Source organism: Saccopteryx leptura, chromosome 2 (assembly GCF_036850995.1).
Source record: "Saccopteryx leptura isolate mSacLep1 chromosome 2, mSacLep1_pri_phased_curated, whole genome shotgun sequence".
In the NCBI taxonomy this organism is placed as follows: Eukaryota; Metazoa; Chordata; class Mammalia; order Chiroptera; family Emballonuridae; genus Saccopteryx; species Saccopteryx leptura.
Window position 1 is genome coordinate 2,653,804 of NC_089504.1, and position 26,403 is coordinate 2,680,206.

Genomic DNA, 26,403 nt, shown 5'->3' on the forward strand with positions numbered 1-26,403 from the left:
CCCCTCCGGGCTCAGGACCCTCCGCCGGCCCCCCCCCTCCGGGCTCAGGACCCTCCGCCGGCCCCCCCCCCCTCCGGGCTCAGGACCCTCCGCCGGCCCCCCCCCCCTCCGGGCTCAGGACCCTCCGCCGGCCCCCCTCCTCCGGGCTCAGGACCCTCCGCCGGCCCCCCCCCAGGCTCAGAACCCTCCGCCGGCCCCCCCCCCCCTCCGGGCTCAGAACCCTCCGCCGGCCCCCACCCAGGCTCAGGACCCTCCGCCGGCCCCCCCCCCTCCGGGCTCAGAACCCTCCGCCGGCCCCCCCCCCCTCCGGGCTCAGGACCCTCCGCCGGGCCCCCCCCTCCGGGCTCAGAACCCTCCGCCGGCCCCCCCCCCCAGGCTCAGGACCCTCCGCCGGCCCCCCCCCCCTCCGGGCTCAGAACCCTCCGCCGGCCCCCCCCCTCCGGGTTCAGAAGCCTCCGCCCGCCCCCCCCCCCCCCCGCCAGGCTCAGAACCCTCCGCCGGCCCCCCCCCAGGCTCAGAAGCCTCCGCCGGCCCCCCCCCCACCAGGCTCAGAACCCTCCGCCAGACAACCCCCCCTCCAGGCCCCACGGAGCCTAGGTCACTACCGCAAAATTCAAGGGCAAGAATCCGTTCTGCTGCCCCCGACTTGCTGGGCAGGCGGCCGCCCCTGAGTGGAAGCGGACCCACCCCAGCCCGGGGAAGCTCTCTCTCCCCTGCTGTCTCTGTAGCACCCCAGACACAAACCCCACGCCCCTCTCTCCCGGGTGGAGGCCCCAAGCGCCCTCACTGACGTGACCGCCTTGGTGGGGAAAACATCCTACAGTCAGCAGGACCCTGACATCCCTGTCCACTCAACCCGCCCGAGCAGGGACATAGCAAACACACAGACGGCCAAAGAGAGGGGGAGGGACGGGCAGGGGAGACAATTAGCTTCTACTGATTGTCTAGTAAATTCTAGAAGATTCCCTCTTGTTCTCTGTAACTCCGACCCCAAAGCTCTGAATGCCTGCGTTATCGTCGTTGTTAATGATCTAATTTCTGAGAACCCCGTGGGCGGAACCATTGCTCCATTCTCCAGGTAAGGAAACCAGGGTGACCCTGCAGGCCCAAGGGACCACCTGGGAGGAGCCCCAGCCCAGTCCTGGCCAAGCCTGGTCCCAAGCATTAAATGACAGCTCCCAGCTGGCCCCCAGCTGGAGCAGAGAGGAGGAAGTCACTGGCTTACAGAGGGTGCCTGGCCCCGTTCTATCACACGGGGTCCCCCTGGGTTCAGTACCTGAGGATAACAGGGCACAGGTGGTAACCGTCAGCCAGAACGTGACCCGCAGTCAAAGGGCTCTGAAGCGGTAGTGTGCGGAACCCACCCTCAGGAAGCGATCAGAGGGCAGAAAGAGCTGGCCGGGAAGATGCTGGTCCAAGCGTTCCCCGAAACAGCGAGCGGCCGGGCACCCCGGGCCAGCCCAGAGGAGCAGATGAGTGAAGCCCGGCACAGGGACAACGCCAGGGCATTCACAAAGGTCGGAATGGCACAGGAAGGGGCTGTGACTAAGGCGGATACGACACTGGTATCCCTCCTCATTTCATGCCCGGGAGCTCGGCATGGAAGGGGGGACAGTGAGGCCAGGGCTGTGGGCTGTCTGTGTCCCCCCAAAGTTCACAGGGTGAAATCCTAACCCCCGGGACGCTCCCCGCCTCGCCTCAATGAGGGCCCCTCTATCATGTGGACTCCCCACCTCCCGGTCCCCAGGACAAGTATATCTTACATTCTACTGCCAACTGGGATGCTTGCCTGGTCTCTCCCCTCCCCCGCCCCCGGCCTGGGTTTCCCTCCCATGTCCCCAGCTGGCTCAGAGCCATGGTCTCTCTCCCTCCCCCATCAACCTCTACAGAGCAGTCAGCACCTCCCTGCTGTCCTGACTGCAAGGTCTGCCATTGCTGATTTACCCTGCCTCAGCTTAAGTCACAGACACAGCGAGAGGACCTAGGTGTGCCCGGTCCTGTGGTAAGCACCACCGAGCCTGAAGCGAGTCGGCCATCCCTTACCCTCAAGGAGCTCTCGTGTAGAGTGGAATATGGACTACACCACCCCGAGGCAGACATGGAAAGTGGTGTGGTATAGGGGCAGCCCAGGACTGTGACGACAGTGAATGGATTGGTGGCAGGTGGATTTATGGTCTGGATCAATGGGTGGGTGGATGGATGGATGGATGGGAGGATAGATGGATGGATGATGGATTGATGGATGGGAGGATGGATGGATGGTTGGGAGGATGGATGGGAGGATGGGTGGATGGATGGATGATGGATGGATGATAAATGGATGATGGATGGATGGATGGATGGATGGGAGAATGGATGGATGGATAGATGATGGATGGATGATGGATGGATGATGGATGGATGGATGGATGGATAGATGGATGATGGATGGATGGGTAGGTAAATGATGGATGGATGGGTGGATGGGTCAATGATGGATGGATGGATGGATGGATGGGTAGGTAGATGATGGATGGATGAATGGATGGATGGATGATGGTTGGATGGGTAGGTAGATGATGGATGGATGATGGATGGATGGGTAGGTAGATGATGGATGGATGGGTTGATGATGGATGGATGATGGATGATGGATGGTGGATGCATGTATGGGCAGGTAGGTGGGTGGGTGCACTGGGTGGGTGGATGTGCAGATGGATGAGCAGATGGATAAAGACAGCAATACTCGTTTGCCCATTTAAACCAAAGTAAAGGCACCCAAGGCCTCGCCTGTTGCCAGTCCCCTTCTCCTGTCATCCTTCTCACCCTCTAGTGACGCTAAACCCCACAGCACAGACCAAGATCACTCAGCATCAAGGCACTCAGTTCCCGGTACTTGGACCCTCCTGTCCCCCGAACACTACTCCAGGTGAATTTCTACCCACGTTGTAGCGCTCAACTCAGACAACGCTCGCTCTGGGAAAGACGTCCCTGGACCCCGTCCGCAGTGCTCTCTTACAGAGTTAGACTGAACCATGTGACATGGCTGTTAGACCATTCTGAACCACAAACTGGCAGCTTCACACGGTTCAACCAAACAGACCGATCACACACTCTTAAAACTGTCTGGTCCCACCAGGACGTCGGACCCTAGGGCAGGGGGCCCAGCCATCCTTTAGTTTCCAGCAACTGGTGCCATGATTAACCCATAACACTATCAGATGAGCAAGCCAGGAAATGAATCTCAGCCCTTCTGCTGCACCCTCACCGCTCCGCGCCCCACGGCACAGACCGGCACACACCGTGCTGCACCCTCACCGCTCCGCGCCCCACGGCACAAACCGGCACACACCGTGCTGCACCCTCACCGCTCCGCGCCCCACGGCACAGACCGGCACACACCGTGCTGCACCCTCACCGCCCCGCGCCCCACGGCACAGACCGGCACACACCGTGCTGCACCCTCATCGCTCTGCGCCCCACGGCACAGACCCACACAGACCGTGCTGTACCCTCACCGCCCCGCGCCCCACGGCACAGACCGGCACACACCGTGCTGCACCCTCACCGCCCCACGGCACAGACCGGCACACACCGTGCTGTGCCCTCACCGCTCTGCGCCCCAGGCACAAACCGGAACAGCAGTGGCCTAAGCTGGGGGGGGGGGGGAGTTCACGTTCCATCAGGGACCTCATGGAAACAAGACGTGGAGGCCCTAGGGAACAAGCGGGACTTCAGCCTCTACTCCAGGTCAGAAGGATCTCCTCTCTCCCTTAACCCCACAAAGCCCCTCCCCTGACTGTCTACACCTGAGGTCCTCCAGGAGAAAGGACCCTCAAAGCCTCGTGTCCGGGCTGGCTCTGCAGGAGGTGGGGCGCCTCTGAGCAGAGAACTGGCCAGTGAAGGAGAGACTAGAGGGTTCCTGTGACTTGGAACTGTGAGAAGGAACAAGCCGAGGGACAGCTGGTGGTCTACTGCTGAACACTGAGGTGAGGCCCGCCTGGCCGGAGCCAGCACCGACGATGACGTGGACGGCCTCGGGAACGCCACGCCCTGCCTTGGAGATGACACAGGGGCCACCGAGCCAGGGCGGTGCTCCCAGGGCCACACCCTCACCAGTCCCCATGCGCTGAGCCCTGGTGTCACCACACAGAATCCTCCCCAGTCCAACCTGTCGTGTCCACAGCCCTCTCCTCCCTTGCCACGGACCCCCTGGGGGCTCCGGCTGCAAACATCTCCCTGCCCCCCGGGGAAAGCACAGAGAGGCTGAATTGAGACCCCCGCACTCCGCCACTGGTTCTGGCCAGCTGCTTCACGAGCCTCGTTGAAAAATGAGCTCACCACCAGCACCTCCTTCAAAGGATGGAAGCAGACGGCCTCTACACAGCTCTGCCGCCAACCTGCCCCGTGACCTGGGGTGAGGCGCATGCCTCAGTTCCCCCACCTGTGAAACGAGTGGGGAGGGGGTGTTGTCGAGGACAATTTCAGTTCTGAAATCTACAAGCGCCCGTTCCTGTTTTCAAAGGATCTCTGTGTAAGCCAAGAGCGGCCAGTCCCCAGCCCTCCTGCGCTGGCTTTTTTTCTTGTCCTTTTTTTCTTTTGGACCATGAACTCGATGAAAGCCAAAAAGCACATGGCGCCCAGAGCAGGCGGCCACACTTCCCTGTCTCGCCTCTCTGTTACCTACACACCTGCCCGCACACCTGCCCAAACCTGGCGCTCAAAACAAGCCACCCGCGCCCAGGCACCTGGTGGCCCGCTCCAGGGGACACCGCGGGTCCCTCCTTGTCATCGATGTACGCACAAGCCTACATTTACACCCCTTTCTGTAAGTAGCGATAAGTTCACGCTCTGAGGGACGTTCTTCACCTGGCTCTCCTTCACTTAACCCATCTTGGAGACTGTCCCGTTTCAGCGAGAAGTACGCGAACCCCATTCCCCCAAAGGCCGCGTCGTCCTCCACCCTGGGCTGCACCTTGCTTGTCTGACTGGATCTCGGGGTGGCATCTGGCGGTTTAAACCCTCTGCTCCTGCAGACAGTGCCCCGTGACTGACCTGTCCACCGGTGTCTGCACACACACTGCGTCTGTGCCCACAGGGGACGTCCCAAGCCGCGGCGAGGCCGGGTCAGAGGGCTCGTGCGCCGCGATCCCCCGGCAGATACTGCGAATGCCGTTCAGAGAGGGCACGCCGGGGGGACGCCCCCCTCGCCACGCCCAGGGCACCTGCTGGCGGCATCCGGCCGGCCTGGCGACGAGGGCCGTCCGCCCGGGTTCCACCTGCTTCCCCTTCCTGTGGGTACGGCATGCATCTTCCCGCACGGTTAGAAGCTGTCCGTGTTTTCTCCTCTAGGAAGTGGTCATCTTCTGTCCATTTTTTATTCTGTGTCTGTGTGGGTCTGCTTCGGGTCCTGGCCTTTTCTTTCGGAATTGTGGGAGTTCTTCGGATATGACAGCAAATCGGTCCCTTTTCTGTGATGGACAGAGGTGAGGGGGCACCGACCCCACACAGAGCTGAAGATGCCCGCAATTTCTGACTGCCCGTAACAACATGACCCACAGCCGGCGGCTGACCAGAAGCCTCGCCAGCGACACCAACGGCCGATGGACACATCTTTTGGGGGTTACGTGTGTTATACACTCTGCTCTTCCAACAAAGCAAGCTGGAGAAATCATCAGTGAGGCCCTGGACAGGCAGCTCAATGGGTGGAGCATCGTCTTGGCACACCAAGGTCACACAGGTGCCGTCCCAGTCAGGGCTCGTAGGAGAAGCAGTGAGTGCACAGCTAAATGGAACGGCTCAGTGAGACAACGAGCTCATGCTTCTCTCTTTCTCTCTCGCTCTCAAATCAATGGGGAAAAATAATTTTTTTAAGCTGTTAGAGAAGATAGATTTACAGTATTTACTGGGGGGAAGAAAAGCACACTTCAAGTCCATGTTGTTCAGGGGTCACTATTTTTTTTTTTCTTTTCCAAGTGAGAGGAGGGGAGATAGACAGACTCCCGCATGTGCCCCATCTGTGGCCAATGCTCTGCCCATCTGGGGCCATGCCTGCAACTGAGTGATTTTTAGCACCTGAGGCAGAGAGAGGCTCCATGGAGCCATCCTCAGTGCCTGGGCCAATGCGCTTGAACCAATGGAGCCATGGTTGCAGGAGGAGAAGAAAAAGAGAGAAAGAGAGATGGGGGAGGGGGAGGGGTGGAGAAGCAGATGGTCACTTCTCCTGTGTGTCCTGACCGGGAATTGAACCCAGGACATCCACACACCAGGCCGACGCGCTACCACTGAGACAAACCGGCCAGGGCCAAGGGTCACTGTATTTCCACATTCTTTCCCTATGATATTGGTTCTTCCTTGGTTTTATTTTGACCAGACAGAAGACTTTTTATGGAGTCAGATTTTTTTCTGTTGGAACTTCTGGGGTTCATGATGTCCTGAGAATGGCCACCCCGTCCCCAGATGATAAAAACCCAGCCTCCCGTGCCTTCTCCAGTCGGGCCGTGGTTTTGCTTAGAGAAGTCCTACCTCTGACCCGCCTGGCAGAGGCATTCTGAGGAAAGAGCGTGGCAGGTCCAACAGCTTTCTCCCAGACCGCGTCTTCATGACCCTGGGCCAGCTCCCTGATGAAACCTCTCTCTCCCAACCCTACATCCCCGCAGGCGCCACGCCCCGGAGGTCAGAGAGCCTTCGCTGGGCAGCCCTGCACCTCCCACCCAGCGGGGCGCGGGGGTCTGCTGCTCACCCAGCCCCCACCCACGCGCACTCGGGAGGGGCAGCCCTGCACCTCCCACCCAGCGGGGTGTGGGGGTCTGCTGCTCACCCAGCCCCCACCCACGCGCACTCGGGAGGGGCAGCCCTAGCCCCCGCGGTGGGGACAGCTCAGGTACACCCCGAGATAGCACGTCTCATCAATGCACAGCTGCTTACAGGACTGAACACGGAACCGGCCCAACGTCCAACCAGAGGAGACACTTGGAGTGAATGAAGCTTTTACAGGGGTCGTGAGTGAGGGCAGGGCCTCCCTGACCACGTGAATGGCCGCTGCGACTGTGCCCCGCTCCGAGGCCTTGACCTTTGGGGAAGGACCCAGTGAGAGGACGAGGCCCCCGGCCGAATGCAGCAACACCCACTGTGTCCAGACCGGCCACCGGGGACACTTCCTTTCCATTATTGACGCTTTGTCCTCAGACCCAGTCGAGTTTCGGTTTGGGGATTATGCGTGCTTCTTATTTTCAGTATATTTTCTTATATTTTCCAAAATGACTTTAATGAAATGGTTACTTTTTCATTAAAAAAATAATAACGTATAAATATCTAAGGAAGGAGGAGGAGGAAGAGGAGGAGGAGGAGAAGGAAGAGGAGGAGGAGGAGGAGGAAGAGGAGGAAGAGGAGGAGGAGGAGGAGGAGGAAGAGGAGGAAGAGATTGGCCCTGGCTGGTTGGCTCAGCGGTGGAGCGTCGGCCTGGCGTGCGGGGGACCCGGGTTCGATTCCCGGCCAGGGCACACAGGAGAAGCGCCCATTTGCTTCTCCCCCCCCCCTTCCTCTCTGTCTCTCTCTTCCCCTCCCGCAGCCAAGGCTCCATTGGAGCAAAGATGGCCCAGGCGCTGGGGATGGCTCCTTGGCCTCTGCCCCAGGCGCTGGAGTGGCTCTGGTCGCAGCAGAGCGACGCCCCGGAGGGGCAGAACATCGCCCCCTGGTGGGCGTGCCGGGTGGATCCCGGTCGGGCGCATGCGGGAGTCTGTCTGACTGTCTCTCCCCGTTTCCAGCTTCCGAAAAATACAAAAAAAAAAAAAAAAAAGAGGAGGAAGAGGAGGAGGAGGAGGAAGAGGAGGAAGATGAGAAGGAGGAGGAGGAGGAAGAGGAGGAAGAAGAAGAGGAGGAGGAGGAAGAGGAGGAGGAGGAGGAGGAGGAAGAGGAGGAGGAGGAGGAGGAGGAGGAAGAGGAGGAGGAGGAGGAGGAGGAAGAGGAGGAGGAGGAGGAGGAGGAGGAGGAGGAGGAAGAGGAGGAGGAAGAGGAAGAGGAGGAAGAGGAAGAGGAGGAAGAGACTCCAGGAGGGGGGAACTTCTCCCTCCCCCAGTGGACGTGGCCTCCCTGGGAGCACAGTCCTCCCTGCCTGGCCCCGGCGGGAGCTGCTCACACTCAATCCGCCCAGCATCTCTCCCCTGAGCGTCCGCAACACACTCCCTCGACGCCCCAGGCAGCATGATTCACCCCCAAACCCAACTGCAGGCAAACTACCGTGAGGCCCCGTGGGCCCCTGAGCACGGGACGGGAGCCGCCTTTCCAGGGTCTTGGCTGGGCAGGGCCGCCCCTCCCCCCTGGGAAGAGGCTGAGAGCCCCTGGAGCAAGGCTGTGCCCCCCAGCAGTGCCACCCAGCACGGGGGTATATGCACTTCAGGGAGGAGGTCTTTGTAGCCAGCCCTCGGCAAAGCAGGCCCAGGGCCTTCGGCACGGCAGCTGCCCACCAAAGCACCTGCCGGGCGTCACCCAGAAGCAGGAGCCTCACGGGGTGGCAGGGCCCACGACAGGAGCACAGGCGCAAGCGTGAAGTTCAGGTCGTGAACGTCTCCCACTGCCAGGGCGTTGGAGTTCAGAGTTAACAGACTTGAGCGCCGGGCGGACATGATGAACCCCAGACCCAGGGCGCTGTTCACCAGCCAGGGCGCTTCTTCCTAGGAGCCATCCCCTCCCATCCAAGCAGGCAGCCAGTGCCCCCCCCGCACCCCCAGAACAAGGCAGAGGAGGGAGGAGGGCCGTGGGGCCGTGAGAACCCCCCGGAAGCCCTGCCAGCAGGGCTCCATCAGCCCTGACTTGTGCCCCGTCGCCCCGAGGAACGTGAGTGTCCCCGACCGGGAGGTTCGCCCGGCCCCGGGCAGAGCGCACAGTGCACCTGGCCAGTGTCACGGTGGATCCTGGGAGGAGAGCTGAGCCTGCCCAGCAGACGATGCCAGCCGGCCTGGAGACACCAGCCCGGGGGCCGGCCTGGAAAGGCAAGATCTGGATAACAAGACGAACAGAAAGCCGTGAGTCAGTGAGTCGTCAGAGAAAAATGCGTCCAGGGTGAAGCCTGACATAGCCCAGAGGCGGGGGCTGCTCGGAGCGGCAGACCCCAGGGCCCATCTGGGCCGCAGTCATCCCTGGCTGCTCGGCTGCAGGAGGACTCGGATCAGGAAATCCTTTAGTAAGTGTCTGGACAGAGGCCAGACTACCTCCAGGCAGGGGATCTTTTTTTCCCCCTTTGGCCACGACACTGACCAGGCATCAAAGCTTACGGGGAAAAGGCACAGGCCTGGAGAGCCCAGTGCTCTGGTCGGGGCTCAGAGTCAGCACCGGGAGGGCTGGATCACGGAAACCAGAGGGAGACGCGGAGGAGTCAGCCAGGACTCCGCGAGAGCAGCCCAGCCCCCCACCCCGGGGACGACGGTGGGAGAATGGGGGGCGGCAGCCCGGAGGAATCCGTCCCCCACCCCCCGGAGGCCTGGACCACGAGGCAGTTCAAGGCCAGGGCTCAGAGAGAAGAAGATGGGGTCGGGCTCAGAAGGAGAGCGGGCGGAGCTGACAGTATTTGAGGAATTCCGAGCCGTGGCTGACAGGAGTCCCTGGAAACCTTCTCCAGGGTAAGATGGCTCATCCCTGAGCTCAAGGGGCCAGAAAGGGCAGGGCCTGGAAAGGTTCATCTGGAGACAGGCTGGCTGAGGAGCAGGGGGCAGCTGGCTGGGGAGCTGGGGCAGCTGGGGATACTACCTGGAAGATGAAGGGGCTGGGATGCTGGCAGGCAGACGAGGCCCAGGGGCGCTGCACAGGGGGCCACTCCAGAGCCACAGGGAGCCAGCCACGTCCAGCTCTCTCTCAGCTGTGCTTCCTGCCAGCTAGGTCCCCTGGACAAACCTTCCCTGAATCACATGGCTGTTTGTTTGTTTGTTTGTTTATTACATGGGAGGCAGGGATGCAAACAGATAGGCTCCCTCATGTGCCCCGACTGGGATCCACCCTGCAAGCCCTCTATGGCGTGATGCTCTGCCCATCTGGGGCTTGCTCCGTTGCTCAGCAACCAAGCTATTTTAGCACCTGAGGTGAGGCCACAGAGCCATCCTCAGCACCGGGGGGCCAACTTGCTTGAGCCATTCGAGCCATGGCTGCAGAAGGGGGAGAGAGAAGGGGAGGAGGAGGAGAAGCAGATGGCCACTTCTCCTGTGTGCCCTGAACGAGAATAGAACCTGAGACTTCCATACGCCAGGCCAACACTCTACCACTGAGCCAAGCGGCCAGGGCCATGTTGTTATTGTTGCTGAACAAAGTAGGAAGCCACAAGTCTAAAGCAGCTGGCACACAGGGAGGCCTTCAGTGCCTCAGCTGGTGGCGTGCCCACGGGATGGGAGCCACCAGAGAGCAGGCGGTTGCTCACGTCTGCTTAGGTGCAGACACTGCACACCCACACCATGCCACAAACTGGTCCTTCGCTTGGGGTCCCTGGGGATATCTGAGCGGTTCAGACTGCCAGGTGAAGACTAGGAGCTCCTTGCCAAGTCCAGATTTTGTTTTTAAAGATTTTATTTATTGATTTTAGAGAGAGAAGGGAGGAGGAACGGGAAGCATCAACTCATAGTTGCGTCTCGTATGTGCCTTGACCAGGCAAGCCAGAGGTTTCGAACAGGTCACCTCAGCATTCCAGGTCGTTGCTTTACTCAATGTGCAGATGAGTGTCAGTGTGGGGCAGCCAGCAGAGCCCTGAGCCCACGGACTCTAATCCAGCAAACCCTGCTGGCCATGTTCCCTGGCCAAATGCCAGAATGGCCCTGGACAAATCCTCAGCTCCCTGTGCCCTCTAGCCTCTCCAGACACATCAAGTCCAGACTCCCCACCTCCACCACCCAGTGAGGTACCCTCCAACCTCCCCCAGAATGGCCCACCCTGCTTCGGAGAGCCAGCGCAACTCAGACTGGCCGGCAGCCTCAGAGTTTAGAAAGCACCTTCAGCTGGAGCCCACAATTATGTACGGGGCTCCTCCTACACCGCAGACACTGTGAGGCCCCATTATTGCGGAGGTCTAAACTGCGCCTCTTTAAACTCCCACCACAAACCTGCGAGCAGACCTCCTTGGCTCCATGTGACACACAAAGACACTAAGGCACGAAGGAAGGATCACGTATCTGAGGTCACAACATGAGAGAGCCTGGCACGCCCAGGGACCCAGGCCACGCCCCGGGTTTTCATGAGGTCCTGTAGAGCTGGGGTGCAATACCGCTCCTGGCCTCTAGGTGGACCACTCTCATGCCTGGTCTTGAAATTTGGGGCATCGACCTTACAGCGAAAACAGAATTCCCCACTAGTTTACTGTGAATTCTGTGTACCAACGTGACCTACAACTAGAAACGTGCAGGACCACCTATGCAGGATAAGCCCTAAATCCCTTGATTTGAAATACACTGAAATTCCCTAACTTTTTCCCAGTAGAATCCACGTGGGCCATGGAGGGGGAGGGGTGCGGCTTCCCGATCCGCAACATTTCTGCGGGTTGCGGTAACGCTCCAGGGCTCGTGAGGCTTTTCAAGGGAAAACCAGGAGCAGAACTCCTTCGAGCCTGGTCCGCGGCGGAAAGCCTGTGGGGGCTTTTCTCTCCCTCCCCGGCTTTTCGAACCCATAACGGGCACTTGGCTAACGAGAGAAAAGTGGGAGTGGGGGACTCCAAACAAGGCCTCGGGCACTGCTTCTCTCGGGCGTCTGAGTTTCCTTTACTGAAAGGCCCACGGTTTAAGGACGTGGGTCATGTCCTGGTCCAGTTTCCCCCTTCGGCAGTTTACATACATGTCCTGGAGCACCCGGCGGGTGGCTCCCTGACACGCTCCCCGCCCTCCCGGCTACAACATGCGGCTAGCTAGCTGCTGGCTCCGATTCGTACCCGTCTTACTCACAAGCGTGTGAGCTGAGATTAAACAGGCAAAGACCCCTACCTGGCTATATCCTCCCTCTCCTCTCTCTCTCCTTCCCACTAAAATGGAAAAAATGACTCAGCCCGGGGCAGCTCACCCCTTAGACACACACACTCGGCTCGCCGCTGAATGCAGGGCTCAGGACTCAATCCCTAAGATGCGTGAGGAGGACGCTGGGGGTGGGGGGTGGGGGGGCAGGACACCGGCGGCTTTAGAAAGTGGGTATCGAATGACAGGGGACCAGAGCAGGAGACCAGGACCCAGCATGCACCGCTGGGCCCCGAAAAGACAACTTAGGGCAGGGAAGTCACCGTGATGGTCCCCATGTCTCACCACCCCGTCCTCTCTCAGCACCCCCTGCTGCCGGGATGAAGACCCCAGAGAAAAAGGAAGACACATAAACTGTGCATCCCGTGGGGGCCCAGCCCACACGTCACTCAAGACTCAAAGCACCCTGCCTGTTCCCAAGAGGCCAGACAAACCGAATTCCTGTGACTCAGATGCTCCAACCCTGCTCCTCGCTGGCTGTGCGTCTTCCGTGGGCTTTGTTTTCCTTGCCAGTCAAAGGCGGATGGCACCTCACCTTGGAGAGACCTCATGGCGGCCCTCAGGACCACGGAAGAGAGAGAGAGTCCCGGAGAATCTTCTTCCTCGTGTGTCACAGGCTCCTACATTCCAACCATCAGGCAGAGGCCTTGGGAACCCGCTGTCCCACGCCCCCAAGGACCAGGGCCTGACCTGTCCCTCAGCTGACCTCCACCCAATCGCACAGTGGTGGGTGGGCCCGAGAGCCTGCAGGACAGGCCGGTGGACCGCTGCCCTCACTTCTTCCAGCTCTCCAATAATACAAGCTGCAGAAACAACCCCCCCCCCCCCAACGTCGGCCATGTGCTCTCCAACCCTTGGAAAACAGCCCTCCCAGGGTTTGTAAGTCAGCTCCCAGGCCAGGCAGCTGTTTGCAATCGGCCAGGCCCTGCCCCAGGAAGGGGAGGTGGGAGCCTGTCCACACGGAGGGGCCCGTGGCGCTGCAGGGCCGTGTGAGGACAGGCTAATTGCAAGAGGGCGGTGGGGGGATGGGGGGACTCAGGCCTGGCTTCCCTGCCCCAGGGATGGCCTCCTCTTGAAGTTCATTTCCCGCACTTCCCAGTGTCCCGGGCAGAATGAAAGCCTTCCCTTGGGAAAAGAGAGTCTTCACCCCGCAGGCAGGAGAGGGAAACCGTGGCATCCCTGCTTCTCGGAGGTGTGGGAGGGGAGGAGCATCTCACTCCTCCCCTTGTAGGTGCCCGCCCAGCCCCATCATGTATGCTGGGACCTACAGTCCACCTGTTTCAGGTGGGGCAGGACGGTCCTGAGAGGACACTGGCCTCTGTCCCACCAGCCCCCCCGCTGTCTTTGATCTCTAGATCCTCGGGGTGGAGCGCGATGACATCACTCCGCGCGGCCGGCCCAGGGGACTCACCGCCCCGCCCACACTCGCTGCCCCCGCCCACGGAACCGCCACGGCCCCGCCCACACTTACTGGACCGCCTCGTCGCTCCGCCCACAGGACCGCCCATCGCTCCGCCCACACTCACTGCGCCAGCCCCTTCTGAACGCGGACGACACAACCACACTGAGCGCCCAGGACGCTCCCCAGGTCCCTAGAACACAGCTGAAACACAGCCATTATCCAAGCGGAACTTTCTGTGCTAAAAGGCTACTTATGTAAACTGGGAACCTAAATAACCATTCCCTGGAAAGCAGTTATATTTAGAATCCCTTTTCCTGCCCTTCTATCCAAGAAAGTGCCCTTCGCCTCGCCTCCTCTAAAGGTGTGAGAAGATACAGTCAGTGTCCCTCTGTCCTTTGCATAAAACCAACCGCGACACAGCAACTCTCTCTGCTCAGAAAAAAAAAAAAGCAGCGTCTACACGGAACGCTGACACGGTCAAAGGCTCGGCCCTTGACCTCCTGTCCAAGGAGGAAAACCCAGAAACAGCGCAGAAAAAGAAACTGGAAGCCGTGGACATCGCAGACTCTCCCCCAAAGAAAACAGAAAAGGGGGAAGCAAAACACTCTCCCCCAGAAAGACCATGAGGACAGGAGAGAACGCCTCCTAAGAGGACCCCTTGGGAACCTTGCTCCAGCCCCCAAATCAGACTGAACTCGGGGGCACAGGGATGTGAGGCAGCCTTCTTTCCTGCGCCATTCATATCACTGCGGCCCCTGTGCAGGTCGGGGCCAGCCAGCTCTCCCGCGTCCCTGACCCAGGTGGGCCATGGCCCCAGGTGCCTGCTGTCCCCCACCACCACCAAAAAAAGAAGGCCTTGACGTTTACAAGACGAAACCACAGCAGGGAAAGGCGAGCCCTGAGGCAAGGGCTCCCAGGGTGCTCTTAACGTTGGGGGAAGCCACGCAGCTCTTTCTCAGCCCCTGGGGAGTCAGTCTCCCACAGCAAACAATGGCTGAAGCTGCAGAAGATCCCTCTCCTAGCTCAGAGATGGCAATCCACGTCAGTATGCATGACAGCTAATGACCTACAAGAAATGGGGTCGGGCTTTTCCACTGGGAGGTGGAGGTGTCATTCCTTCCTGCCAGCTGGGCTCACAGAGCCTCTCCTTGTGTGTCTGCAGGATGGGGACCCGCCCCACCTGGTCCAGGGCTGGTGTGAGGCTCATGAGCACTCCACAGGTGACACACTAGAGCAGGTCCAGCGAAAGACGCACAGGACCCAGAGAAAACATACACAAGGAAGTGCCAAGGGATGTCTCCCTTCAAACTCACCACGCGGAACCCCAAAAGCCACAGGTCTTGGCAAAGCAGGCTCGATTCCATCGGCCAGTGCCTCAAGGATGCTGGTGGTTGCCTCCCTCTGATTGGCCAGCGCCTCATTGATGCTGCTAGCAGTTGCCTCCCTCTGATTGGCCAGCGCCCCACTGGAGCTGGCAGGTACCTCCTCTGATTTGCCAGTGCCCCTGGCACGTGCCTCCCTGTGAATGCCTGGTGACCCAGCTCACAGAGGGGCTCCCTCAGATTGGCCAGTGGCATGCCCTACCTCCCACTTTGCACTTCACTCGATACAACCGCCTGTTCAGGGTTCTGACCTCCCCCCCCCCCCGTCCCCGCCCCTATTGCACCAGAAGCCCCTGTAGCGTAGGACAGCTCACCTATCCCTCACCTGTGTACCTGCTGACCTGTGCCCAGCACACACCTGAGTTAATTTTTTTTTTTTTTCTGAAGCTGGAAACAGGAAAAGACAGTCAGACAGACTCCCGCATGCGCCCGACCGGGATCCACCCGGCACGCCCACCAGGGGCGATGCTCTGCCCACCAGGGGGCGATGCTCTGCCCCTCCGGGGCGTCGCTCTGCCACGACCAGAGCCACTCTAGCGCCTGGGGCAGAGGCCAAGGAGCCATCCACAGCGCCCGGGCCATCTTTGCTCCAATGGAGCCTTGGCTGCAGGAGGGGAAGAGAGAGACAGAGAGGAAGGAGGGGGGGGTGGAGAAGCAAATGGGCGCTTCTCCTATGTGCCCTGGCAGGGAATCGAACCCAGGTCCCCCGCACGCCAGGCCGACGCTCTACCACTGAGCCAACCGGCCAGGGCCACCTGAGTTGAGTTAGAGATCTACAAACACTCAGGCATACCCACTGTCACCCCCGGTGTTCTCGACACAAGGACCACGGACCGGTTTAATGTCAGAAAATATCTTCATGGACCGGCCTTTAGGGTGGGACTGATAAATGCACAAAATAAAATTATGCAACCGGTGTAAAAACTGTGGTATTTTAAAATATAATTGTTGAACTTACAAGACAAGTGTCAAGAGTGAGTCTTAGACGGATGTAACAGAGGGAATCTGGTCATTTTTTTAAAATAAAACCGTTCAGACTTAAATATAAATAAAACAGAAATAATGTAAGTTATTTACTCTTTCTCTGCAGACTGGTACCAAGTGGCCCACGGACCGGTACCAGTCCACGGCCCAGAGGTTGGGGACCACTGCTGTACAGGACAGAAACTCTTGTGAGCTCAGCTCACTGCCCCAGCATCCCTCTCCATCACCCGTGCCACCACCTTGTCCCCCACCACCAGCAGAAGGGGACACAATCGCTCCCACCTTCCACTGAGGTTAAAACTCTTTTTTATTGTGAGATCACTATTTTTTCTATAAGAGGGCCAGAGTCTTTACATTTAAGCCACACTACTACATACACACATTTTAATGTCATTCTGTGGTATGCATATGTATGTCTGTGTGTGTGTGTGTGTGTGTGTATATATATATATATACTTAAATAGAGATGTTATTAGAATCCATATATATATATATATATATATATATATATATATATATATATTTAAAAAGAGATGTATTAGAATCCCTATGGCCAAGGGGCTGGCAGGAAAGAAGAGTGAATGTCCCCAAAATAATACAAACCTAGGACACAAAATAGGGGGACCCCCACTGCCTGTGCAGAGACGCCGCAGAAAGCGGGCTGGGCTTCTGCATAATGAAGCTCTATAGAATGAAATCTGGAGAAATGTGGGTCAGACTGCGGCTCCATTTCTTAGGTCTGAGTCACCCAAGAGTGGCAACAGTGACTCTGCGTGTGGGGTTGTTCCTCGGGTTGGGAACCCGCCAGAAAAGCTAGCGGGTGAGTCAAAGCTGAGATGACAGCTCCGAATATGTGACGTATATCACACAGTCACCCCATCCCCCACGCCACGCATCCACCCATCCATCCACCCATCCCACACACTGTGCTCCAGCCACCTGGGGCTGGGCTGGCTCAGAAACGGAGCTGGAGAGAGCAAAGCCCCTGCCTGTGCCCCCACCCCGGAAGGCACCCTTCCAATGCATCAGCCATCATCCTCGTCATGCCTGGGAGACGGCAGGTGGACAGGTCCAATCCCATGTCTGGACCCCAATTCCTCCTTGTAAATGGGGCGTGGCCTGGGGATTATGGGCAAGGGCAGAACAACATGGTATACCCACAATTGTCCGAGGACGTGCCCCATGCCCAGGCTCTGAAGCGTACGTACAAGTCACAACGAAGCATCTGATAAACTCACCAGGGGACCTTCTCCGTGTCACCTTTTCTCATGCTTACCTGTGAGGCAGGCACCAGGGCGACTGTTCATCAGACAGGGGGTGACTCACATGGCCGGCCAGCCAGTAGAGCCAGGAGCTCAGTGCCTGTCCCCAGGGGCCCAGGAGGGATGGAACAGCGATGACGGGGTTTACTGTGCTTTGGACACATGTTGCCTCGAGCCTTCACAAAATCATCACCACCGTTCTAACAGACTGGGACACCGAGGCCCGGGAGGCTCCAGGCACGGCCGGTAGGAGTTGACGCCAGGATCTGAACCCTGGCCACCTGCCCCTGACCATCGCCCCACGCCCCGGTCTCCACGCCCTGTCCCATGGCGGCCACAGTGGCTCTGCCCCAGAGCAGGGCCAAAGCCACCCCGCCTCCAGGCCCCCAGGCTCTCCAGCTGGGCCAGAAGTGTCCAGGCTCCCGTTCTGCAGAGTGCTGACCTCAGCGGAGTGCACTCTATGGAGAGTATAAATAGAGGGAGGCAGAAGCCATAATATAACACGGCCCTCCCGTGAGTAAAAAAAGACTCGGCAAATTATCGGATCCAGCTGGCCCAGCTGGCCCTGCGGCGGGACCCACAGCCGCGTGGTAGCCCAGCGGACTCGGTGGCCACGTTTCATCTCTGCGTCGCCCATCTGGCAGGGTGGGGCGCGGGAAGGGGAGAAACGTCATCTCACCACGAGCATCTCAAACAGCGAGGCCCCGCGCCTGCAGGGGCAGCTCGGGAGACCCTGTGGACACGTGTGCACGTGCCCACCCACGTGTGCACGGGCATGATCGCAGATGCACGGGGCCACGCAAACCCGCACAGTCACACCCGCGCGTGTGTGGGCGACTTCAAATGGGCTTGTCACACATTCCCTCATGAGCTGGTTCGTGTGACCCTACACAGGACCCCAGAGGCAGCAAGGACAGCTGAGGGAGTGACCAGGTCCACTCGGCTTGTGGATGGTGGAGCCCTTGGGGTCTCACCGGCGACCCAAGCCTCCTCCGAGGACACACACACACACACACACACACGCACACACACACACACACCTCCCCTGCTGTGCTCCCCAGGGACATCTGCATGGAAAGAGGATTGTGGCAACACTGTGCCTTCTTTTGCAAAAGAAATGCCACCAAAAATATTAGCCAGGTGCTCGCCACACGTCAGGCACTCACTCCACAAGGCCCTGTCCTGGTGTTGCCTCAATCGGTGTTCACAGCCACCCCTCAGAGCGCGTTACGCAATCCTCCCCATTTTCCGAAGGAGAAGACTGAGGCCCAGTGGCTGGCCCCAGCCAACCAACGCCCCCAGCAGTGTCTCGGAGAAAGAGAAACTCACTTTGCACTAGCTTCTTAACTGCCCACACAGCCCCTGGGATTCGACATCTGGTTGCCAAGGACTTTCCCCTCCTGCACCCAGCTGCCTGTCACCCAGCCCAGGGGCCCCACAAGCCCAGCCAAGGCAGTAAGCGTTTTCCAGTCTGTCTGCAGAACTGCTCGGCCTCGTGTGCAGAGCCGGAGGAAGGGTTAAGGACCCCCCAGGTCTCCCACTGCCTCCCCCACCCGAGACTCCCTCCTCACAGCAGCCATTTCTGCCAGCACAGCATTCCCGGGACAAGCGTGGTGCTAGGGGCGCCCCGCCAACCCCGTTAATGAGGGGCTTTCCAGCCAAGGGCAGCAGCCCGGCCCAGGAGAGCCCTGCAGCAGAGCCTGGACTGTCCTGCCAGGAGAGAGGGAGGGCCGGACTAAACCCAGAGGTGGAGGCGGGCACCTGTCAAGGAGACGCTTTGGTGCCTTTCTGCGATAAAAGGAAGGGGAAGACGAGGAAGGGAAAGATCACGTTTAGCGTCACCTCCTCCAGGAAGCTTCCCCAGATCTCCCCCAGTGGAGCCAACCCTCCCAGACTGCTTTAAATGACACCAGGCATGCAAGTGTCCACCTCTGTGCCTCTGGTCTGACTGGGAGCTCCCGGAGCGAGGGCCTGCCACCTTCACCTCTATCTTTCTGTAACCCTCAGGGGCCAGCAGGCCATGCAGATGAGAGAACGGCCTGGTTACAGACAAGGGAATGGGAACCCTGCAGGCAGCTGGGTCCCCCAAAAGGTGTTCCATTAAAAATGAAGGGAGGGAAGGAGGGAAGGAGGGAGGGAGGGAGGGAGGGAGGGAGGGAGGGAGGGAGGGAGGAAGGAAGGAAGGAAGGAAGGAAGGAAGGAAGGAAGGAAGGAAGGAAGGAAGGAAGGAAGGAAACCAAAACCTTGTGCAGCCCAAACAGAACACCTCCCTCCCCCCAGGCCCGGACCACATCTCAGGAAACTCACCGGCTGCCCCAGGAGCTGCCCATACACGGGTGTGGAACGGGAAGATGAAACCCCGACAAGGTAAAGGCTCTGAGGCCTGGTCTTGCTGGGCATGAATGAGGGAGACACTGGGTCAGGGCCCGGGCATAGGGGACAGACAGACCTAGCATCTGGGGTCCCTGCTCCCCGCTCTCCAGGCCTCTCAGAGCACCGCCAGTCAGCCCCTCCCTGACCGAAGGCTGTGAGGGTCCACGAGGAGGTGGGCTCGGGGCTTAGCACGGCCAGGCAAGGGCCAGCAGGTTCCTCACCACTGTCTCCCTGTGGGGCAGTGTCCAGGGAGGCAGGAACCCTGCCCGTCCCTCCAGGCAGCCCCAGGGCTCCCGTGTAGGCTCAGCAATGGTGTCTCAGGGGTCTGGTGACTCATCCTTGACCTTCCAGGAGGTCAGAGCTAGTCTGCAGGCTCTGTCAGTTATTAAGTGCGGGGGGGGGGGGGGGAGCAGTGGATGTCTGTTCCCTACATGTCTCTGCTCCACCCAAAAAGGTCTGTGACCCAGGGAGGAGGCAGGGACAATGGGGAGACAGGGCCAGACAGCCGCGAGGCCGGGGCGGGGCAGGCGGGCATCAGCTGTGCTCGGCTTGAGGGCGTGGTGAGAACCCAGAAATATCTGAGGGGTGGGGTCACGGGCAGGCTCTGGCCAGCAGCACCCCGAGAACAGCCCTGGAGCAGAAAGCATCAGAGAAGGGACTTGGTGCCTCGGCCCCAGGAACAAACAGCTGCCCGGGGCCACGGCGGGGTGGTCGCAGCTGCTGGGCAGTGACCACAGCTCACACCCGTCCGGCCACTGAAATCTGGAGCAGATGAGAAAAAGGGCTTCGGCATGGGCCTGGCTTCACGGCTCCTCCCATCGACTGTTCTTTTATGGGGAGGAGTGGGGGGGGGGGGCGGAAAGGATGGCTTTCCAGCCAACTTGATTGAGTCAGAGGAAATTTAACCATTTGATCTCGGTCAAGTCCCACCAAACTTGGACAATTCTTCCCACAAAATTATTGCACAAAAAAGAGAGAGAGAGAGAGAGAGAGAGAGAAAAGCAATCACGTGACCGGGGCCAGCCAATGACACATGGAGGAGATGACCTCAATTTCCAAATATTGGGGTCATGTTTCATTTCACAGACCCTCCTTCACCCGTTACAATGTGAAACGGCCCCTCATGCGATCTCACTCTCCGTTCCTCCACACGCTTGGCCAAGAAGTGGGTAGGAAAAAAGAGCCATGTTCAGAGGAAACTCGGAAAACATCTGGCACGCCAACCCCCAAATGGGGGGAGAAGGCCTGGCGGGTGACCCCTCCCGCCTCCCGCATCTCGGGGGCGGCGGGACGGTTGCCCTCTCTGGCCACGCGCACTGAGGACGGCTTCCAAAGTGGTCCCACCCTAGCCGGCGGAGAGAGGTCTGCGGAACATGCCAGAGAGCAGCGGCTTCTTCCCAGGCTTCTCGCCTCTTTTTGACAAAAGCAAAGTGTCCGGCTCCAGGGCCAGGGCCCACCTCCAGGCCACGACCTCCACGGCCACCCCTCCATTAGGAAGAGCAATAGAAGAGAAGGCAGGGGAGACAGGCTGGGGGCGGAGATGAGGAGCAAACAGCCAACCCCAAAGCCGGGCAACGGCAAGCTCTGCACCCTGCCCAGACAGCGCCCAACCCCGGCTCTTTGGGGGTAGCAGGCGCCTCCCCTGAAGGGTTCCCTCCCGAGGTCCTGGGAGAAGGCTCATCAGAGGAGCTGGGTGACCATGGGGTCCCCTGACCACATCATCCTCCCCACCTGGCTGCATACCACTTTTCTGAGTCCACTACTGTCCACTACATTCAACGGACAGGGGAGAAACACCGCACCAGCTAGCCCAGGCTTGCCGCCCGAGGGGTGGCAGCCCCGGGGTCAGCCCCCAGGTCCCGGCGCAGGGCGGGTTACCTACCCCCTGTTCCCCTAGGCCCTGATGGGCCGGATGCCCTGACTCCTGCTCCCGCCTTGGCCCGGCAAGCACTCACTGTGCCAGGAAAAAGGGGAAGAGTATCTTAATTGGCAAGTCAAACATGGAAACAGATTCTTCCCACATATCTCCACATTAGGAGGCGGAAGAGAAGGGGAGGGTGGGGAGATGGTGACTCCTTGGGGGGACAGCTGGCTGTCCCCTAAGCCCACTGCCCCACCACTCTGCCTGTCACTTTCCCCAGCAGCTCTGAGCCTCGTCTCCCCCCACCCACCCACCTGTGAATGGTGACTTGGAGGACTTTCTGGGACCTGGGGTGCCAACGTTGGAGGGTGTGTGAAGACCCATCCCCTAGGGAACCACCACAAGTGATGCTGAGAAAGCAACGGTCCCTTCAGGAGGCTGGTCAGGGCTGCCACGAATCCAGCAGTCGTTTGGTCAACGCCAGCTCCCACGGGAGGAGGCTCCTTCTAAGGGCAGACCTCTGGCGGAAGGAGCCCACATCTGCACATCATCTAAACCACTCACAGTCCTGACTCCAAGACTATCTCCTGGCTTTGCTCCACTAACCGGACAGGGGCGGGCGGGGCGGGCAGGGTGGGGGGGGACGCTAATGCAAAACCAAGAAAAACTGCCACGCAGGGAGTCACGGTGTTCAGAGATTAGGGGTGGGGCTAATTTCCACCCTCCGGGGCTCCCGGGACCACTGAGCACTTATGTGGCCTGGAATGCAAGAGGGCCCGGTTCCCTGGGGAAGCAAAGGGCCAACCAGGTCTAGAGGCAGACGGGAGGTGCACTGAAGGATAAGTGCCGGGCTGGGGGCTCAGTCTCCTGGGATTCCCCAACAGCGTCCCCCCTCCTCAAAAACTGAGGGACCGTGACTCTAGGGGGCGACCCTTCCCGGTTTTCGGGAAAGGAAGTTCTACAGGGCTGTGGGACCGGAGAATGCAAAGTTTCGGGACAAAAGTGTGCCGGCCTCGCGGACAGCCCTCTGGCTGATTCCCACGCGCAGCCCGACCCCGGCTCGCGCGACAGCCCCACCCGGCCTGCGCGTTTGGCGCGCGGGGCATTGTGCTGGCGCGTCTCCCTCTCCGGGGGCCCCAGCTAATGGCATTCGGAGTCTCGGGCCCGTGCAGTCTAGAGCCCGGGGGGAACGCCGCAAACGCGGGGAAGGCCAGCGGCCAGCGCCGCGGCGAGAGCCGCCCCGGCCCGCGCCGCGTCCCGCAGCCCCGCGGGCGCCCCCCGGGACCCCGCGCGCGCACGTTCGCCCTTACCTGCGCGGCTCGGAAGCGGCGCCCACAGCAGCAGCGGCAGCAGCAGCAACAGCGGCGGCGGCGGCGGCGGGGACAGCAGCGGGGCGCCCGGACGGAGCGGGCTGCGCGCTTTCCAGCGGGTGTGGACGTCCATGCCGGCGGGGCGCGGGGCGGGACGCTCGGGAGGCGCGGGGCTCGGCCCGGGCAGCGGACTCGGCGGCGCAGTCACGACCTCAGGAAGTCATGGGGAGCAGGCGCCGGCCCGTCCTCTTTGTGGCAGCGGCTCTCCGGCGCGGGTCGGCGGGCGCGCTCGCCCACGGGCTGGAGGGCTCGACCTTGGCCCGCGGGGCGGCCGGGACCCCCGTTCGGCTCTCTCGCCCTCGCCTCCTCCGACTCCTCCGACTCCTGCTCGTCTCCCCTGGTCGCCGCTGCCGCCCCGCGACCCGTTCCCCGTGGGCGCTGCGCTCGAAGGAGGTCCTGCGCCAGCCGCGGGGACTAGGAGTGCGGACCTCGCCTTGGGCGCCGAGCACTTTTTTCCCGGGTTCCTCCCTCCCTCTCTCTTGGAAGGCACCCGCGGAGGCTGTCGATCCCCAGCGCCTGTAGCAAATCAGAGCCCGGCGCTGGGCTCGGCCAGGCCGGCCCCCGCCTCCCACTGGGCGCCGCGGGCGAGGGGGTGGGGACAGCAGGCAAGTCGCGGCGAGGAAGGGGCTGGCCCCGGGGCGGGAGCGGACGTGGGCCGGGCGCGGCGCCCCCGAAGCCCGGGCGAGCGAGCGCGCAGGGGCGCGGGGCCGGCCTCCACCCCACCCCAGCTTCCCCTTTCCCGGCTCCAGGCTCCAGGTGCCCGCACCTGGCCGAGTTCCGGGAACCAGTGTAGAGTCCCCTCCCTTCCCCCCCGCCCGTTCGATCACTTCGCGTTCAAAAAAGAAAAAAAAAAGAAAAAGTTGCAGCTCACCCCGCCTAACTTTTCTTGTACGTGGAGGAGTTCAGAGCTCCTCTTCTGGGTGGAGACTAAACTTCCAATCCAGCCAGATCGGGGCGCCCAAGACTGCAGCCCGGAGAGAGGACCCGCCCTCGCCTTACTCCTCATTGCAGACGGGACTTCTGCAGTCAAGTGAGGGTCTACCTCCCAAGAGGTCCCCAACGGAGCTTGCATGTTGCACATCTGGGCTATGAATCCCTGCAAAGTTGGCCCACACACACCCCTACTCTCCCCTCCTCACTCCCCCGGACTCCCTGGACACCCCTTTGGAGGTGACAAAGGCCAGGGAGGGAGCAATTGCCATCCTTGAAGACTGCTACTGAGTGCTATCTGCCTTCGCTTCAATGAGCTTGGGTGAGGTCTCCCTCCCGCCAGGCCTGCCGGTCCGGGGCTGGACCTGGGAGGCCCTCCCATCAGGGCTGCTCTGATGGTCCCGAGAGCCTCCTGGGACCGTGTTCCAGAGCCCCAATCACAGCCCTCGGTTCGGGGACAGGCAAGGCACTGGTTTTAAAAAACGAGGAGTGGAGGTGAGTTAAGAGGGATGTTCAAACCCTGAAGCATCCCTTCCTCTTTGCACAAACGATCCGGCTAGCGATGCTGAGAAAGGTCTAGGACCCCAGTTCTCTATCTCCAGTTACATCTGCACACTGGGGGTAAAATTCCTCAAATGCCCTTTCAGCCCCGTCACTTTGGAAACAGGACAGGAGAAGCCGGCCGAGAAGCTTTGGAGGGGAGGTCTGCTGGGGGCCACCCGCTGCCCCTGGAGCTGGGTGGTGGGTTACTGTTGCTACCTGATAGGTTAGGCTCCACGTGCCCCTTATGTGTCAGATATTGCCCACGAGGACGGGGCTTGCACACACAGAGGGGAATGGATATTTGAGATACTTTAAACTCAAGCAAAACTGTTCTTTCTGGTTTTCTGTTGTTGTTTTTACAACTTGTATAAGACACACATATGATTAGGGAAGTGTGAGTTGCATGCACATATCTGTGTATATGTGAGGTGTGTGTGTGGGGGGGTGTTAAGCTAGAGATGCTGGTTCTTCACTCTCTTACGCACTTAATGAGAGAGACATCGCACCTGACATGCCCTGAGCCCCCCGCCCCGGAGTGCCCCTGTGGGCCTGGTCATCCGAAGACAGTGCAGACTTTCAGGGCTCCAGCTTGTCCCCAACAGTAGTCACCCGTGCCTTTGTGCCTGTCGCCAGCTTTCCCAACACCTGGAACTCAGAACGGGTGTCTGAGCTGTGACCTGTGTTAGGACACCTGGCTCTCCCAGAGAGCTGACCTCTTGGTATCGTGAAGACGTGCTCCTCGCGGCTGTGAGCAGATAGACACGTCACTCCTGGGGAACCAGGGGCGTGATGGCCTGTTCAGGCTGACAGACATGGGTGTCCACTTTATCCAAGCCTGGAGCTGGATGGGGAGACAAGCTCCTATCCCGCGGGGAAAGTCCCCAAACTGGGTGGCCCGGCCTGTCAGCCAGGACTACAGGAAACCATAGAGTTGTGGTGGCCACGGCCGGAGATCAGCCAACTGTAAGGGCTGGGCTGTGCTTGGCCCCGTGTCTCCTCTTTAAACTCACACCTGTCTCAGGTCACACGCAACCGTGGGGGATACCAGCATCTCTCCCCTTTACAGATGAGGAAATTGGGGATCAGGGAGGGTAAGAGACTTACCCAGAGTCCATAGATAAGGCCGACTTATCCGTGGTCAAGCCAGACTTTGAACCCGGGTTTGCCTTCGGGCAGGAAAGATGCTGATTGCCTTGGCCAGTGGTGGCTGGTGGAGGTTGACCCTAAGCCCAGCATGGCCCTCCCTACCCCTGGCCCCCTGACTCTGATGAAAACAGAGGGTCTGTTGAAAACCCTTTCTTCCTTTCTCAGCCTAGGGAGCCTGCAGTGAGCATGACAGCCCGTCCCTTCCGCATGGGCCCCAGTGCCCCCGCTACACCTGTGTGGGGCACGGCTGCTCGTCTGAAGGCGTGCATTCCCCATCTCCTTCTTCAGCCAGTGCCGGGGTCCGGTCCTGCCCGCCCCTGAACCCCGAACATACACAGCACTCCTCTGTGGCCGGGACTCACTGTGGTCCGGGGTTCTGCGCACCCTCCCAGCCGACCGTCAGTGCCGCTGCCCGCTCCTGTCTGTTTCCCGTGGGGAGTGGGTCAGGCCAGGTGGGCCCCGAGCTGTGCACCGGGTACCTGACTTCCCCCCTTCCCCTTCCGCTGCTGTGAGATCTTCCCGCTTATTCTCTGAGCGGCAGACTCACCGTTCCCGACAGAGCACCCAGACGAGCCCCAAGTGCCATCCACTCCAGGGGTTCATGTTTCATCGCCTGCCCCCATCTCAAGGGGCCACGCAGCTCCGAGTCCTTGCCAGCCTCTCCCAGGGGTGCCCCGTGGGGCAGCGGTGTTCTCCCCCCTTTCCCCTCTCACAGTGGGGAGCTCATGGCCCCCCAAGGGCGTGGAGGAGCCCGGAAGCCTGCTTGCCCTTTGGGAGTTCCGGGGCCACTGGGACCCAGCAGAAGGCGTGGCTGGAGCTGCCGCCACACCTGCCCACAGGAGTGGGACACCTTGGGCTTGAGGTCCCTTCAGCTGCCTCGGGAGGCTGCGTCTTGCACCTGCACGTGGTGACCTGGGACAGGCCGACGCCACCACACCCCAGCAGCAGCCGCAGGCAGCCGGGGACCTTGGCCAAGCGAGTTCTCGCCTCCGATCCTCAGTTTTGCTATCCGTGACGTGGGAACAAGGAAGCCAGCCTCGGGGTCCCTGCAGAGCTCAGATGAGAAGTTAGGCCAGGAAAGCCTGGCCCCTGCGGGGTGCTGGAGAACGGTCCCCACGTCCTCAAGCTGAGCCGCCGTCCTCCCCCTCCGAGTCTCTGTCCCTGTCCCTGACACCCCATCAGCGGAGCACCAG

General features: G+C 60.3%; 1 protein-coding gene across 3 annotated transcripts in view; it reads right to left on the reverse strand.

The window, feature by feature from the left end:
- Positions 1-22,803, reverse strand: part of COL5A1 (collagen type V alpha 1 chain) — a 171,986-nt gene extending 149,183 nt beyond the window's left edge. For all 3 annotated transcript variants that reach the window (XM_066366730.1, XM_066366729.1, XM_066366728.1), the window contains exon 1: positions 22,532-22,803. In XM_066366730.1, the coding sequence (XP_066222827.1) occupies positions 22,532-22,664 (133 nt within the window). In that variant the 5' untranslated portion in view covers positions 22,665-22,803. The remainder of the gene's footprint in view (positions 1-22,531) is intronic.
- Between the last annotated feature and the right edge of the window lie 3,600 nt (positions 22,804-26,403).